General features: G+C 39.4%; 2 protein-coding genes across 4 annotated transcripts; both read right to left on the bottom strand.

Moving 5' to 3' along the window:
* Positions 1-6,078: 6,078 nt before the first annotated feature.
* On the bottom strand, positions 6,079-9,974 carry LOC121780253 (guanine nucleotide-binding protein alpha-1 subunit-like). 2 transcript variants are annotated; one of them, XM_042177795.1, is made up of 13 exons: positions 9,527-9,974; positions 9,366-9,438; positions 9,219-9,281; positions 9,057-9,146; positions 8,831-8,908; positions 8,627-8,734; positions 8,412-8,513; positions 8,128-8,183; positions 7,359-7,493; positions 7,117-7,210; positions 6,977-7,036; positions 6,820-6,899; positions 6,079-6,607 (listed from the first exon to the last, which is right to left on the bottom strand). In XM_042177795.1, the coding sequence occupies exons 1-13, from the start codon at positions 9,532-9,534 to the stop codon at positions 6,430-6,432; spliced, it is 1,125 nt and encodes a 374-aa protein (XP_042033729.1). In that variant the 5' UTR covers positions 9,535-9,974; the 3' UTR covers positions 6,079-6,429. The 2 variants fall into 2 exon arrangements, with proteins under 2 accessions (XP_042033729.1, XP_042033728.1); XM_042177794.1 differs by having other exon boundaries at positions 9,244-9,281.
* Positions 9,975-12,919: 2,945 nt separating this feature from the next.
* LOC121778347 lies at positions 12,920-13,882 on the bottom strand. Of its 2 annotated transcripts, none has more exons than XM_042175675.1 (2): positions 13,658-13,882; positions 12,920-13,517 (listed from the first exon to the last, which is right to left on the bottom strand). In XM_042175675.1, exon 2 carries the CDS (start codon positions 13,513-13,515, stop codon positions 13,120-13,122), a length of 396 nt encoding a protein of 131 aa, XP_042031609.1. In that variant the 5' UTR covers positions 13,516-13,517; positions 13,658-13,882; the 3' UTR covers positions 12,920-13,119. The 2 variants fall into 2 exon arrangements, with proteins under 2 accessions (XP_042031609.1, XP_042031608.1); XM_042175674.1 differs by having other exon boundaries at positions 13,635-13,877.
* Between the last annotated feature and the right edge of the window lie 2,134 nt (positions 13,883-16,016).

Raw genomic sequence — 16,016 nt, 5'->3', positions numbered from 1 at the left:
AACTTATTCGGATGCAGTTAAGATGGTCAAACGTATCGAGCGTATGTCGACGCCTCTAACCTGTCCGATTAAGAATGACTCAGGTAATTTCTCCACTCAACGTTCCTCTATACAGCGTTCGAGTCACCCTCAGGCACACCCTCGGCCACCCCAACATCCAGCAACCTACTCGCCCAATTCCACCGCAGTGCCCAACTCTGGTACCCCCAATTCCACTTTCTCACACTCGGACTCAGCCTCATCATTCCCGTTGTCCTCAGGGCAGCGTCCCAATCACCGGTTCAGAAACATGTCTCAGGAGGAATACAACAAACATAGGGCCGCAGGCACATGTTTCCAATGCGGCCTCAAGTACAGCCCAACGCATCGCTGTCCACCCAAAACTCTCCAAGTAATTGTGCTCAATGATGATGATAATGATGCGGATGAGAGCTTCGAAGCAGGGATGGACAAGAATCTCGCCCATCAGCCTTGTGGACAAGGCTGTTTTAATCCGAGAGGCAATTGATATCGATTACTAGGAATGGAAATGATGATGATTGGATCCAAGTGATTGCTGATTTCTAGGCCTATTGCATTATCTTTGATTTAGTTTTAAATTAAGAAAGTTAGGATTTCATGGGATTTGAATAAATTAGGGATTGATTGAATAATTGAATTAATTAGAGCAAATTTGGTGGGATTATTGTCTACTGCACTCCTATATATTTCATAGGGGAGCTTGAAGAATGTATCCAGAGAGATCAAAGCTATTAGGCGGTGAAAACCGAGGCCTCGGTGAGAGGATTATTATCTATTTTATTTCCAAGTTCTGTTGGTTCTTGTTTACAAAAGCTTGAGAGTCATTTTCTGTTCTTTATCTTTGAGTTGTTTATCCATTGGTTCTTACTGCCTTATCACTCCATAACAATTTAGTGCGGTGAACAATGGTCGATACACGTTCCTCTGTGTCACGCTCGGATGACATGCTCTCACGTGTCGAGGGTTTGGAGAAGGCAGTGGCAGAACTTACTGCTCATGTCCGCTCTTTAGATACGTCACTTGATGAAAGAATTCTTCGCTGCCTCGAACCTGTTCTACGCGGGCTCCGTGGGCCTCGTATTGGGGAGACTATACCGGAGACTCATCCAGACATGTCTCGGGATCCAGTCTCTGACCCAGACGCCTCCAGCCCGATTCCCACAAGCGGTACTCCACCAGCAATGGCGTTACCTTCATTTGATGGCACAGATGCTCTAGGTTGGCTTGCACGGGCTGGCCAATACTTCATGGTCAATAAAACGCCTGATGCCAGTCGTATGGACCTTGCCCTCATCGCCTTATCTGGACCAGCTCTCCCCTGGATTCAGATTCTCCGTCGTAGGTTCCCTTCCCTCTCTTGGGACCAGTTTTCACGTGAACTTCTCCTTCGCTTTGGCGACGATTCGGCTTGTGATAGTTATGAAGCCTTAGCTGCTACCAAACAAGATGGGTCTGTGGCAGATTACATTGCTTCATTTGAGTCACACTTAGCCCAGCTGCCCGATCTTACCGACAACCAATTCCTGGGTTTCTTTTTAGCAAAGCTAAAACCACATATTCGGCTACATTTAAGTGATCGAACAACTTATTCGGATGCAGTTAAGATGGCCAAACGTATCGAGCGTATGTCGATGCCTCTAACCTATCCGATTAAGAATGACTCAGGTAATTTCTCCACTCAACGTTCCTCTATACAGCGTTCGAGTCACCCTCAGGCACACCCTCGGCCACCCCAACATCCAGCAACCTACTCGCCCAATTCCACCGCAGTGCCCAACTCTGGTACCCCCAATTCCACTTTCTCACACTCGGACTCAGCCTCATCATTCCCGTTGTCCTCAGGGCAGCGTCCCAATCACCGGTTCAGAAACATGTCTCAGGAGGAATACAACAAACATAGGGCCGCAGGCACATGTTTCCAATGCGGCCTCAAGTACAGCCCAACGCATCGCTGTCCACCCAAAACTCTCCAAGTAATTGTGCTCAATGATGATGATAATGATGCGGATGAGAGCTTCGAAGCAGGGATGGACAAGAATCTCGGCCATCAGCCTTGTGGACAAGGCTGTTTTAATCCGAGAGGCAATTGATATCGATTACTAGGAATGGAAATGATGATGATTGGATCCAAGTGATTGCTGATTTCTAGGCCTATTGCATTATCTTTGATTTAGTTTTAAATTAAGAAAGTTAGGATTTCATGGGATTTGAATAAATTAGGGATTGATTGAATAATTGAATTAATTAGAGCAAATTTGGTGGGATTATTGTCTACTGCACTCCTATATATTTCATAGGGGAGCTTGAAGAATGTATCCAGAGAGATCAAAGCTATTAGGCGGTGAAAACCGAGGCCTCGGTGAGAGGATTATTATCTATTTTATTTCCAAGTTCTGTTGGTTCTTGTTTACAAAAGCTTGAGAGTCATTTTCTGTTCTTTATCTTTGAGTTGTTTATCCATTGGTTCTTACTGCCTTATCACTCCATAACAATTTGGTGCGGTGAACAATGGTCGATACACGTTCCTCTGTATCACGCTCGGATGACATGCTCTCACGTGTCGAGGGTTTGGAGAAGGCAGTGGCAGAACTTACTGCTCATGTCCGCTCTTTAGATACGTCACTTGATGAAAGAATTCTTCGCTGCCTCGAACCTGTTCTACGCGGGCTCCGTGGGCCTCGCCTTGGGGAGACTATACCAGAGACTCATCCAGACAAGTCCCGGGATCCAGTCTCTGATCCAGACGCCTCCAGCCCGATTCCCACAAGCGGTACTCCACCAGCAATGGCGTTACCTTCATTTGATGGCACAGATGCTCTAGGTTGGCTTGCACGGGCTGGCCAATACTTCATGGTCAATAAAACGCCTGATGCCAGTCGTATGGACCTTCCCCTCATCGCCTTATCTGGACCAGCTCTCCCCTGGATTCAGATTCTCCGTCGTAGGTTCCCTTCCCTCTCTTGGGACCAGTTTTCACGTGAACTTCTCCTTCGCTTTGGCGACGATTCGGCTTGTGATAGTTATGAAGCCTTAGCTGCTACCAAACAAGATGGGTTTGTGGCAGATTACATTGCTTCATTTGAGTCACACTTAGCCCAGCTGCCCGATCTTACCGACAACCAATTCCTGGGTTTCTTTTTAGCAAAGCTAAAACCACATATTCGGCTACAGTTAAGTGATCGAACAACTTATTCGGATGCAGTTAAGATGGCCAAACGTATCGAGCATATGTCGATGCCTCTAACCTGTCCGATTAAGAATGACTCAGGTAATTTCTCCACTCAACGTTCCTCTATACAGCGTTCGAGTCACCCTCAGGCACACCCTCGGCCACCCCAACATCCAGCAACCTACTCGCCCAATTCCACCGCAGTGCCCAACTCTGGTACCCCCAATTCCACTTTCTCACACTCGGACTCAGCCTCATCATTCCCGTTGTCCTCAGGGCAGCGTCCCAATCACCGGTTCAGAAACATGTCTCAGGAGGAATACAACAAACATAGGGCAGCAGGCACATGTTTCCAATGCGGCCTCAAGTACAGCCCAACGCATCGCTGTCCACCCAAAACTCTCCAAGTAATTGTGCTCAATGATGATGATAATGATGCGGATGAGAGCTTCGAAGCAGGGATGGACAAGAATCTCGGCCATCAGCCTTGTGGACAAGGCTATTTTAATCCGAGAGGCAATTGATATCGATTACTAGGAATGGAAATGATGGTGATTGGATCCAAGTGATTGCTGATTTCTAGGCCTATTGCATTATCTTTGATTTAGTTTTAAATTAAGAAAGTTAGGATTTCATGGGATTTGAATAAATTAGGGATTGATTGAATAATTGAATTAATTAGAGCAAATTTGGTGGGATTATTGTCTACTGCACTCCTATATATTTCATAGGGGAGCTTGAAGAATGTATCCAGAGAGATCAAAGCTATTAGGCGGTGAAAACCGAGGCCTCGGTGAGAGGATTATTATCTATTTTATTTCCAAGTTCTGTTGGTTCTTGTTTACAAAAGCTTGAGAGTCATTTTCTGTTCTTTATCTTTGAGTTGTTTATCCATTGGTTCTTACTGCCTTATCACTCCATAACAATTTGGTGCGGTGAACAATGGTCGATACACGTTCCTCTGTATCACGCTCGGATGACATGCTCTCACGTGTCGAGGGTTTGGAGAAGGCAGTGGCAGAACTTACTGCTCATGTCCGCTCTTTAGATACGTCACTTGATGAAAGAATTCTTCGCTGCCTCGAACCTGTTCTACGCGGGCTCCGTGGGCCTCGCCTTGGGGAGACTATACCGGAGACTCATCCAGACATGTCCCGGGATCCAGTCTCTGATCCAGACGCCTCCAGCCCGATTCCCACAAGCGGTACTCCACTAGCAATGGCGTTACCTTCATTTGATGGCACAGATGCTCTAGGTTGGCTTGCACGGGCTGGCCAATACTTCATGGTCAATAAAACGCCTGATGCCAGTCGTATGGACCTTGCCCTCATCGCCTTATCTGGACCAGCTCTCCCCTGGATTCAGATTCTCCGTCGTAGGTTCCATTCCCTCTCTTGGGACCAGTTTTCACGTGAACTTCTCCTTCGCTTTGGCGACGATTCGGCTTGTGATAGTTATGAAGCCTTAGCTGCTACCAAACAAGATGGGTCTGTGGCAGATTACATTGCTTCATTTGAGTCACACTTAGCCCAGCTGCCCGATCTTACCGACAACCAATTCCTGGGTTTCTTTTTAGCAAAGCTTAAACCACATATTCGGCTACAGTTAAGTGATCGAACAACTTATTCGGATGCAGTTAAGATGGCCAAACGTATCGAGCGTATGTCGATGCCTCTAACCTGTCCGATTAAGAATGACTCAGGTAATTTCTCCACTCAACGTTCCTCTATACAGCGTTCGAGTCACCCTCAGGCACACCCTCGGCCACCCCAACATCCAGCAACCTACTCGCCCAATTCCACCGCAGTGCCCAACTCTGGTACCCCCAATTCCACTTTCTCACACTTGGACTCAGCCTCATCATTCCCGTTGTCCTCAGGGCAGCGTCCCAATCACCTGTTCAGAAACATGTCTTAGGAGGAATACAACAAACATAGGGCCGCAGGCACATGTTTCCAATGCGGCCTCAAGTACAGCCCAACGCATCGCTGTCCACCCAAAACTCTCCAAGTAATTGTGCTCAATGATGATGATAATGATGCGGATGAGAGCTTCGAAGCAGGGATGGACAAGAATCTCGGCCATCAGCCTTGTGGACAAGGCTGTTTTAATCCGAGAGGCAATTGATATCGATTACTAGGAATGGAAATGATTTGTGATTGGATCCAAGCGATTGCTGATTTCTAGGCCTATTGCATTATCTTTGATTTAGTTTTAAATTAAGAAAGTCAGGATTTCATGGGATTTGAATAAATTAGGGATTGATTGAATAATTGAATTAATTAGAGCAAATTTGGTGGGATTATTGTCTACTGCACTCCTATATATTTCATAGGGGAGCTTGAAGAATGTATCCAGAGAGATCAAAGCTATTAGGCGGTGAAAACCGAGGCCTCGGTGAGAGGATTATTATCTATTTTATTTCCAAGTTTTGTTGGTTCTTGTTTACAAAAGCTTGAGAGTCATTTTCTGTTCTTTATCTTTGAGGTGTTTATCCATTGGTTCTTACTGCCTTATCACGCCATAACAAATAGTCACGCCATAACAAATAGTTGGGACACTTTTGCCAGACCTCTCAAATATGATACACATGAATTTTGTGTGCAAGTGTATGTCAAATCAACCAACCTACATGCCGTCTATTAACAAAATTCGTAACGATGTTGATATACCCACGCCAATTAATTAACAGTTAAGACCATACTACAAGGTACAAACTCCTCACCAACAACAATAGCTGTTGATTTCTCTTTCATGTATTTGTTTTAAGAAAACAGCCAAATCCAACTGTACATAAGATTCAGATTTAACGTTTACCTAATTTAGTCATCATCACATGTTGCTTCTCGCCTTATGTTCGGGTTTCACGTAATTAGTGTATACAAAAATATCAAAGCAATATATATATATAGCATAAGTTGCAAAATCAATGTGATTTACAGCCAGAGATCACCTCATTTACAGATGATGAATAACAAACAACATATAGTTGAAATAGAGCTTTCTTTGTCAATCGTTGTAGGGAAAAAAATAAAATAAAAATTGGAGGGTCTTTAAACGAGGAAATTAAATAAAATAACTATTTTTTTTCTGGGTGCTAAATTACAGGTAACATAACTACACTCGAAAGATTCGAATGATGTGATGTGACCTGTGGATAAAAGAAGCGGCAGCCTGAAGTCCAAAATCTGAAACTCCTTAAGGCGTTGATCCTTTGGTTTTGTGGCGTTTCGAGTGCATCACAAGAGTCCTGCTTCGAATAGATTTCGCCTTCTCAAAGTCTCGTCAACCAGCTTGAAAGTCTTCTTCACGAGCTTCTGATCTAAGGCAGTTGTTCTATAGATCTTGAAGACCCGGTCAACACGATCAGGTGATGTGCTTTGGAAATACAGCTCCTCAAATTTTTTCTTCACAAACCTGAGTAAGAAGATTATTAGGAATAATCAGAGAGAAATTTAAAAAGCGAAGAACCAAATGACACCGGTTGATGCAAAAATGCAGCAGGATTTCATAAGCCAGTTATTATTAAATGAGAAACCACAAGAAAAGGGGAACTGGCACAGAACAAGATTTTATTATGGCTTCACAGTTCTTTGTATAAACTCTGAAGATGGTGCGAGATTGCTTACTCGTATGCATGCTCAATTTCTTGTTTCCCAGTAGAAACTGGCTGGTAATCCTTGAACCACTCACATACATTCAATGGGACCTGCGTAAAAGAACAGTATGATCCAAATCTCATGGAAATCGTCCTACGTGTAAGACCTTAAAGTCTTGCATACTTACTTTGAGGACCTTCTTTTCAAATAAATCAAATTTGTTGAGAAATAGTAGGAACGAAGTTTTCTGCATTGAAGTGGCAAGTATTAGTATGTGATTATCTCGGGTATGAATATAACATGAAGTCTTGTAAAATCAGATACAACCTCAAAGCACGGTTGCTTCAGAATCCACTTAAAGAGTTCTTTCGTCTCCATCATTCGGTTTTTGTTATCATCCTCAAAGAGAGTTTGATCGTACCTGCACAACCATAAATTTAAATACTCTCATGTTATGTCTATTGTCTAAGCTTGAAAATTCAAAAATAAAAGTAAGAAATCGGATTTATAGGAAGCAGTTGTGTGAATTTCATGTTTTTTTGGTAACTGAGAGATCAATATAGTCATACTCGCTTATCGCAGCACAGAATATGACAGCTGAAACGCCCTCAAATAAATGAATCCATTTTCTTCTTTCATTTTTCTGGCCTCCCACATCAAATAGACGATATACCTCCCCACTTTTCTTGTTTTCTCCGACTGGGCTGCAAAATTCTCAATTGTTAGAGACTGCTTTACGAAACAGTAATTTAAAACAGCACCTTGAACTTTCAACGTGCTGGTACAGTGATACACATAGCAGGAAACACAAGTATCTATCACCGCCAGCCAAGGATTATTGACAAATGAGGCATACGCAATCATGAATAAAACTGCAATATCTTTAACAAAAGACCACAGAAGTGAGAGACAAATCAATCTGATCCTTTTCTCTTTCTCTTTTATCATATTAACAATTTGGGATTTATGAAATTTTCTTCAGAAATTCTAACAAGGGGAACAATAAAAAGCATAAAAGTATTTCCAGAAATAAATGGTGTGCCTCTGTTACAAGATAGAATGTGCCTCTAAATTGAATCTTCCCGACAAAATTGTGTCAAATGTCTGCTTCACTTACTAGTAGCTAAGAATATGATACAATAGAAAGTTCGCTCCAACTAGGATAAATATGAGGTGTTAGGCTATCTAGCAGCCGGTGCTTGGGGACATATATCAGTTCAATTATGAAATGCAGGAAAATCAGGAGGTTGGTGATGAATAAAGTGGGAATGAGCGAATGAACAAACAAAAATACAATACTTTGTCTTTGTATAGGGAGAAAATGATAGCAGTAATCACCTGAACTGGATTTCAACAACACCAGTTGTCCGAACCCTAGCATGAAGAACATCTTCCTACATCACGACATGCATACAAAAACATAATTTTCAACAAGTGTGGAAATAGGACAGCTAATTGTTATGTATAAGGTACATAATATTCACTAGGAAAAAAAACAGCTCAATAGGCAAAATAGAATGGTGAGATGATTTCAGTGTATCAGGTATCAGATAACCTAATCACATATTTATATAAGGGAGAGAAGAGAAGAAGAATTATGCCACACTAATGACCTCGCATACCTTAGTAGGAACATATTCTACATCAGATAGTCTTTGTAAATTTTCCATAAAAAAATGAGCACAGTCTGGAAGTTGAAGTTCATTGCCACGAATATATGATTCCTGCCAATGAGGGTCAAACACTTGAATAAGTAAATCTAAAAGTATTCAACGAATCTTAGAATGAAAATTCAGTTGAAGACTACTTGAAATCATTTACACAAAACACAACCAACCTGTATAGCACTATCTCTCCATAGAGTTTCAATTTCATGTGCGATCTCCTTAGTTAGACGTGGATAATTCAACCTACCACCAATTTCAGAAAATTTCTCTCCAATTTCCTGAAAGACATTCACAACAACAGACATCTTCAGTTGTTTAAAACAACGGAAATCAAGGATAGATCAGGACTATGTCATTATACAAACAAGGAAAACCTTGTTTTCATCAGATACAATGAACTTTAAGGAATCTTCCGAGCTTTGAGATAATTCCTTCGACCCTTCATATAATATCTGCACGAAACAAAACTAAACTAAACAACATGTTCTCATACAACTTCAACACATACACCGTGCAATTCCAAAGTTTTACACATCCTAGCAGTCATCTGTATTATAAACCAAAGGGTAACAACCAACACACCCGTTCATATATTCATACTTTTATTGTGTGATAAACATTGGCATGGACGACTGGAGTATAGCCTTTCAGCTCAGCCTCATCAAACCCGCTCTGAAACAGAAGTTTTATCTGCAATGCATTCGGACAATTATCTTTCTGATTGATCTATACATAATACAGACATTATGCATTAACTCTGACCTTGATATAGAAAGGATCACCATACCTGCTTGAAAATGGTGGACTTTCCAGAATCTCCAGCACCTTTAAAAAAATTCAGTAAATGTTAAATACTAAGTAACATAAGAAACCAAAAAAAGAAGAAGAGAGTTTTGCATGTATAAATACCAAGTAACAGAAGCTTCTGAATATGCTTCTCAGCCTTTGTTTCTTGCTCAATTCGCCTCTCAATTTCTGCAGTCTGAAAATACAAACAATCCGAAAATAAACAAACACCAAATTGCATTACAATTCAAAAAACATGAAAAATTCTCGAAGCTCGGATTAACCTGCTCATTCTCCACAGGATCAGCTGGACTGCGCCGATGTCTACTGCAGAGTGACCCCATACTATCTATCAACGTACACAACACAAACACCATATGACCTCAATCCCCAAACCAGCTCAATCACCAATTCCACCGTCCAACCCTCCACACAGCTCCATAACTCACCAATTAGTTGTTGGAATGACGGAGGAAGCGGAAATTAAGTATCAGCTCAGCTGAAGGGCGAGATTCTACGGAGAGTGGATCTAATGCTGGATTCAGGCGAGCAGGATCAGCTCCTTGTTGAAATGTTGAAGTCGGTGGACGGCGATGTGGATCAGGCGGAGGATAGAGCAGAAAGTAGAGCTTCTAGCAGCGGAAGCAGATGTGGAGACGGCGGCAGAGAGCGGCCGTGGAAAGAGGAATGGAGGAGAGGAGGGTTTGGTAGTAGGTTTAATCCATCTGATAGATCCGGCGGTTTTAAGCTTTTTGACCAGTCAGCTTTTTGACTGATTATGATATCGACCCGACCCACACCCGTTTTCTATGGCCTGCATCCGGGTATGGATTCTGTAGCTCTGGGATATTTCATCATTTATTAAGAAAAATTAAATTGAGTTTTCCATTTTTTTCTATGTTGATTGGGGCATTTTTCCTATGTTATACATTAATAATATTTTATGAAATGATCAAAAATACTAAATATATGGGGCAGCGTAAATCTAACTGAGAAAGATATAATTTGTTGCAAATGTGTGAAAATGGCTCTTTGTCTGCCTGTTTGGATGTCCTAATATAATTTCAATTATCCAATTAAATGCTTCCTCCACGCGATTAATTTAATTGTTTATTTTCAATGACTTGTCCAAACTATATTATTAAAAGAAGTAATCCAAGACTCCAAATAAGACTTTTGTTACTAATTTACTATAGTTGTTATTTAAAGTACATAACATAAAGCATAAACATATCTGTCATTAGATATATGACTGGAATGAGTAATTATCAAAATAACAAACAAAATGAATAGGAGAAAGAGTTAAATTACGTGTAAGCCTTTTTCAGAGTACAGTTTCAGTAAATATACAGATATTATTAATTAATGCTGTTAGTAATAATTGAACAGTATTTCCTTAATTCCTACTTTCATAGTACTACTTGTTTTACTAACAAAATTTTGTTTCATTCAATTTTCCTTGTGCTTTCAAGTTTCAAGTATAGCTTTATCTTGTCTTGAATTGTTCAATAACTTCTTTTTTAATTTATTTTGTTATATAAGTAAGTCTTCCAAAATTTTGGTGGATGAATAGTATTCTCTGGGCTGAGAGACCACCTACCACCACTTTTATTTTTTTGGTTTGAAGTATTTGTATTAGCTTAGTGATAGAGTGGTTAATATTTGAAACCAAACGTTTCGGATTTAAATCCATCGTGGTCCGACCTGAACACTTTTGTTCGTTATTCAATAAAAAAGGCATAAGGCTGAGAATGAATTTGTCATTAGCTGGAATTTGTAATACAGTTGTGTATATTATTTGGCATTGTGGTGGGCGTGGGCTACATTTACAAGCAACAAGAGAATCATGTTTAGAATTATGGAGATTAGATGTGAGAAGATGAATAGAGAGTAGACAGAGAAGGTTTGCAGATTGCACACGAGAATGAAACAAAGAAAGTCCAAGAATTGATCATGAGATATTTCAATCTCATTTTCGCATGTCACAACCTAAAACCTTAAACCAATCAATTTCACTATAAAATGAATGCATACAATCAATCTCAGCACCAGGAGAAACTGTCTAAGTGGCCCTCCACCACCCTACTCACCAACCACAGCTTAATTCCACTGTCATTTTTCTCAACTCGAAATAAACTGCTCAAGAGCCTCCATATTGGGTTGAGGTATAATCAAAATTTGATTTTTTGAACTTCTACTTAACTTATAGAGTAACAGCATTTAAATAAATTATTTACTCTTGATCTTATGTATATAATCTAATTATCCTTAAGTAAATTGCATTTAAGTATAACATAGTTAAACTTACAGTCTTACACCGAACCTATAAAATAATTATAAGTACTTTTACATGTGAAGTAATTTAAACTCTTAGGCCATTCACACTAGTTGACAACCCTTAGTTCATATCCAATTATCTTTTACCACGTCAGCATTTTATTATACAGCCTATCCCCTGTCCATCCTCAACTTATCTCAATTTCCACATCATTGTCTCTATAATTATTTTAATTGTTGATGTTTATCAAATGCAAAATAACAAAAATGAAATAAATTAAAGGCAAAAAACATAGAAAAAATCAAATATATTTCATTAAAAAAAATTCTACAACCCCGTTCCATCATTTATCCCCATCGTCACTCAACCCCAATTCTTGCTCCAGATGTCGGATGAGAGTCGCGTACTTCTTCTTGACTCTCGGGTTGGGTTCGACGGTCTATGCCCTTATCATCTCGAACAACGTTTTCTGCTATTGGATCTTGACGCTTTTTGCCAAATCTTCTGACCCACTATCGATTGGGCTTTCGATGACCCGCTGGTCACCTCCTTCCCCTTCTGCTTTGCCGCTTTTAACGCCCATTGGACGCATTTGGGTAGCAGGGTAATGGGGACCCGCCGAAGAATTGGTACGTACTCGCTGGTGTTTGGGGAGTCGTTATCGGATCCATTCTATTTCTAGAGAGATAAAATTTGTAGTTTAGAGAGAATGGAGAGGTGTGTGTGAATGATATGGAGAGGAATTAGGTGTATATATAGGGATGGGAAAAAACGTTTTATGTCGCGATCGGCGGTCTGATCGACACTCAATAGGCGTCGATCGACGCACCTCATGCAATAGGCACCGATCGACCGGATGGCCAATCGGCACCATATGCGAATTCTTTTAATCACAAATTCATTAGAGTTCAATGCAGTAAAATTATAAATTTTGAGCACTTACGTTAAGCACAATATTTAATTTATGAGTAATTTTTTTAAAATTGAGATTTTTATTGACATAATCTACATTAGGCTACAATCCAACATATTTCGTCTTCTTTTAAGTAAAAAACGGTTGGATTTGTGGGTTTATATTAACCGATATGTTATTTGATTTTTAATCTTGGCCATTGGATTTGAATTTATCAGTGGCTGTTAACTGTCTAATGTTCTTATCTTAGAAGTGGTCTTAACTCTTAACTCTCAACATATATATACTCCGTACTTAACAAAAATATCAAACAGGTTGAAAGTAGCAAATCTCCTTTATGACTAACTAATAGTAACAATCAATATTCAATTAAATTTCTTGTACACGAATTTTCTTCAACCGTAACACCGTCATATATATAAGCACAATGCAATGAGTAAAGACCCATCATTAACTCAATTAAATTCAGAAAAACACTTCTCAACATCCATAAAAGAACATTAACACATAAAAACACTTCATTTTCCAAACATTATTTAAGAAAATAAGTAGTGCAGTACTAATTAAAAAAACAGGACTAAATTCACAAACCAATGTTTTCATCACATCTACAAGAATCGACGCTTGGCTCAGCTCGACTTGAGGTGGCTCAGACATACTCGCATCTACGAGACTCGACACTCGGCTCAGCTCGACTTGAGGCGGCCGGACTGCAGCGCCGGCTCGCAGCTCTGGCTGCGCAGCATGGCAGCCTTCTTCACCGGGCTCGACCGAGGCGAGTCGAGGCTCCTCAGAAGCAGCTGTTTGACCGCGTCGATCAGCTCCTCCGTCGGATTCTTCGGCGGCGCCAGATTCTTGAAATTCCGGCAGAAATTCATGTGCCGAATTAGCGCTTCTTCGCTCCCAATTCCCCTCTCCGACCTCACCACCTCGTCCTTCACCGCCTCGCCGCAAAGCCCGCAAATCCACCGCCCCGAGTAGCGCTCGCGCACCCGCTTAATGTAAGCCTCCGTGCACTCCTCCGTCAGCCCACAGCACTCGCACCGCGCCACCACCGCCGCCGCCGCCGCTTTCTGCTCCATCACTGAGGAAATTACAGGAATTTGAACAAAATAAGCACTAACTGAAGAAGGGATTGTCACAAATCACATAAAAATCGAATCTTTAGATGGAAAAATCAATCAGTTTGAGCTGATCTCACCTTGATTGCAACTGCTTGTTTACCTCTCTTTCTCCCACTCGCCTTCTTCTTCAACAATTTCGCCGCCGATGATGAGACGCTTGAACACCATGTACATTTCCCGCAAAGCCCTTCTCTATCAGATTGGAGTTGTTAAGGTTGTTTGTGATTCCGTGCAGACATGTGAAACATGTTATATGTGTATGAATTTGGTGAGATGGAAAGTTGGGACTCTCCTTTGCCAACTGTGTAATGTTTAAGGACAAAATGTGTAATCTCCAATCATTGGCAGCTTCTGCGACACTGTTATATTTGTGATGACGATGTTTTTCTCTGGACTTTTGCCTGAGCTGCGATCCCCTGCTTTTTGGGAGTAGAGGGATTCGGTGCACCCGGTTTGATCCTGGCCGTCGATATGCCCTGTTTCGTCTTCTATTATTAATTAAACCATTTATTTCATTTCTGATTTTAAATACTAGTAATAGTCAAACTTTCACATTCATCTAAAAAATTCTAATCTAGTGACTTGTGTTTTGTTTTTTGGATAAGTGAAGAAATCGGTCAAAATGAGTTTATTGATGAGGTAGGTTAAGTGTTAATTTATCGGTTTCCGAGACTTTACGAGTTGATTAGTGATTAACAAATTGGTGAATTGGACAAAATGATGGATAGATTGACCATTTTCAATTTTAATGGAATGTGTTTGAAATTTGGTTCCCATTATCTTTCCTTTTTACATTATTGTTTTGTTATCACATAGATGGAGTCAATATAGATTGGGATGTTTATGTATGACGATCCATTCTTAAATTTGAAAATCATTGAGAGCATATAGGTTAAATTTTTCGGAAAGGAAACCAATCAAACACATCTACATAATGAAAATAAAATTGAATCATAATAAATTTATTCTTTGTGATTGAGTAATTAAGAATAGGGAAAAACTATGCAGTCACATTATGGTCAGCCACACAAGGGTATAGTAATAATTTTCGCATACTATAACATCACAAAACTCCAAAATTAAAGGTAATTCAGATTAGATAAGTGCATTCCATTTTTTGGGAAATACTATACATCACAAAACTCCAAAATTAAGATGTGTAGAGGGTATCTATATTTTCACATATATTGGGAGAGATAATTTGAAATGAGTCGAGCGCAGTAACGGTCAAATAGTAGATGCAACAGGTGATTAAAACTAAGGAGGTATGCCAGTTGTCGCGACGACGACGTTTCACTGTAACACTGTGCAACAAGCACTATATGTCGAACTATAACCAACCGCAGTCAATTTTATATTAATTTTAATATAAAATTAATTTCAGGCTGATAACCAGGACCAAGAAAAAAGCGTTTTACTTATTTATCCAAATAAGATGATACAGGAGCTCCAGAAAAAATTCAAAATTTGCTAGATTGTAGTTTGAAAATTATGGATCTTTAATTGTATTTGTAGTGTTTAGATTTTCATTATTGTAATTTTCTATATTTATTTCTCTATTTTTATTAATTGCTGATTGTGAAATTGAATTATAGCTAGAAACGAGGCTGAAATGAAAAAAACCGACGTGATAGTAGTAAAATAGGATTGTGGTTGATTTTATTTAGTCTGCATCATGAATGTTCTTATATCATATAATTCGGTCAAAATCTGGCTGATTTCACAAAATTTTAAAATAAATTATTAAATTTCAATTTCTTTTTAGCCACCATATCTGTGTACAAAACATTGTATCTTGATGCTTAAAATAGTAATTGTTTTATTAAAATAAGAATTTTTTTTAATGAAATGATATGGTTTAAGTCTTATTGAAAGATATTCTTTTGTACAAAAATGAGGCAATTGTAAAAAATAAAAATTTATGATTTAATATTTCGCTTTTAAACATCACGAGACTACCAGAATTATTTTGAAGAAAACTCTACATTTATAAATTACAATCATAATCTTGATTACTGGGAAAGTGTGATCAAATTATTTTATCGAAAATGGAAAGTACAAAAAAGTTATACTTACTTCATCACATTAGATGCACATATTTTAATAAAAAAAATGAGTATTACTATAGTACTACCATAAAAAATGGGGTAATTAAACTATGCAATCATTGAGATGATAAGACAGAGTAGTGTCCATTATAAGATGGGTAAACATACAAAAGTTGGATGTTCTATCACTTTATACAGTCCCATAGATTAAGCTTTAAGTTGTTAATTACGCGTACATAATATTTCCTAAACGACTACTTCAAATATAAAACTTCCAAAGCATATTTATTTTTCCTTAATTAAATACTTCACAGCCTATTTTTCCAAGCCTAGCCCTTTATTTTTCTCCAATTCCACTTTCCTACGATATACAAAATTCAATATCTTTCGGATAATAATAACTACTACTCC

Source organism: Salvia splendens, chromosome 19, assembly GCF_004379255.2.
Source record: "Salvia splendens isolate huo1 chromosome 19, SspV2, whole genome shotgun sequence".
Taxonomy (NCBI): Eukaryota; Viridiplantae; Streptophyta; class Magnoliopsida; order Lamiales; family Lamiaceae; genus Salvia; species Salvia splendens.
Note: the sequence above shows the minus strand (reverse complement) of the source record. Positions and strands in the feature narration are given on the sequence as shown.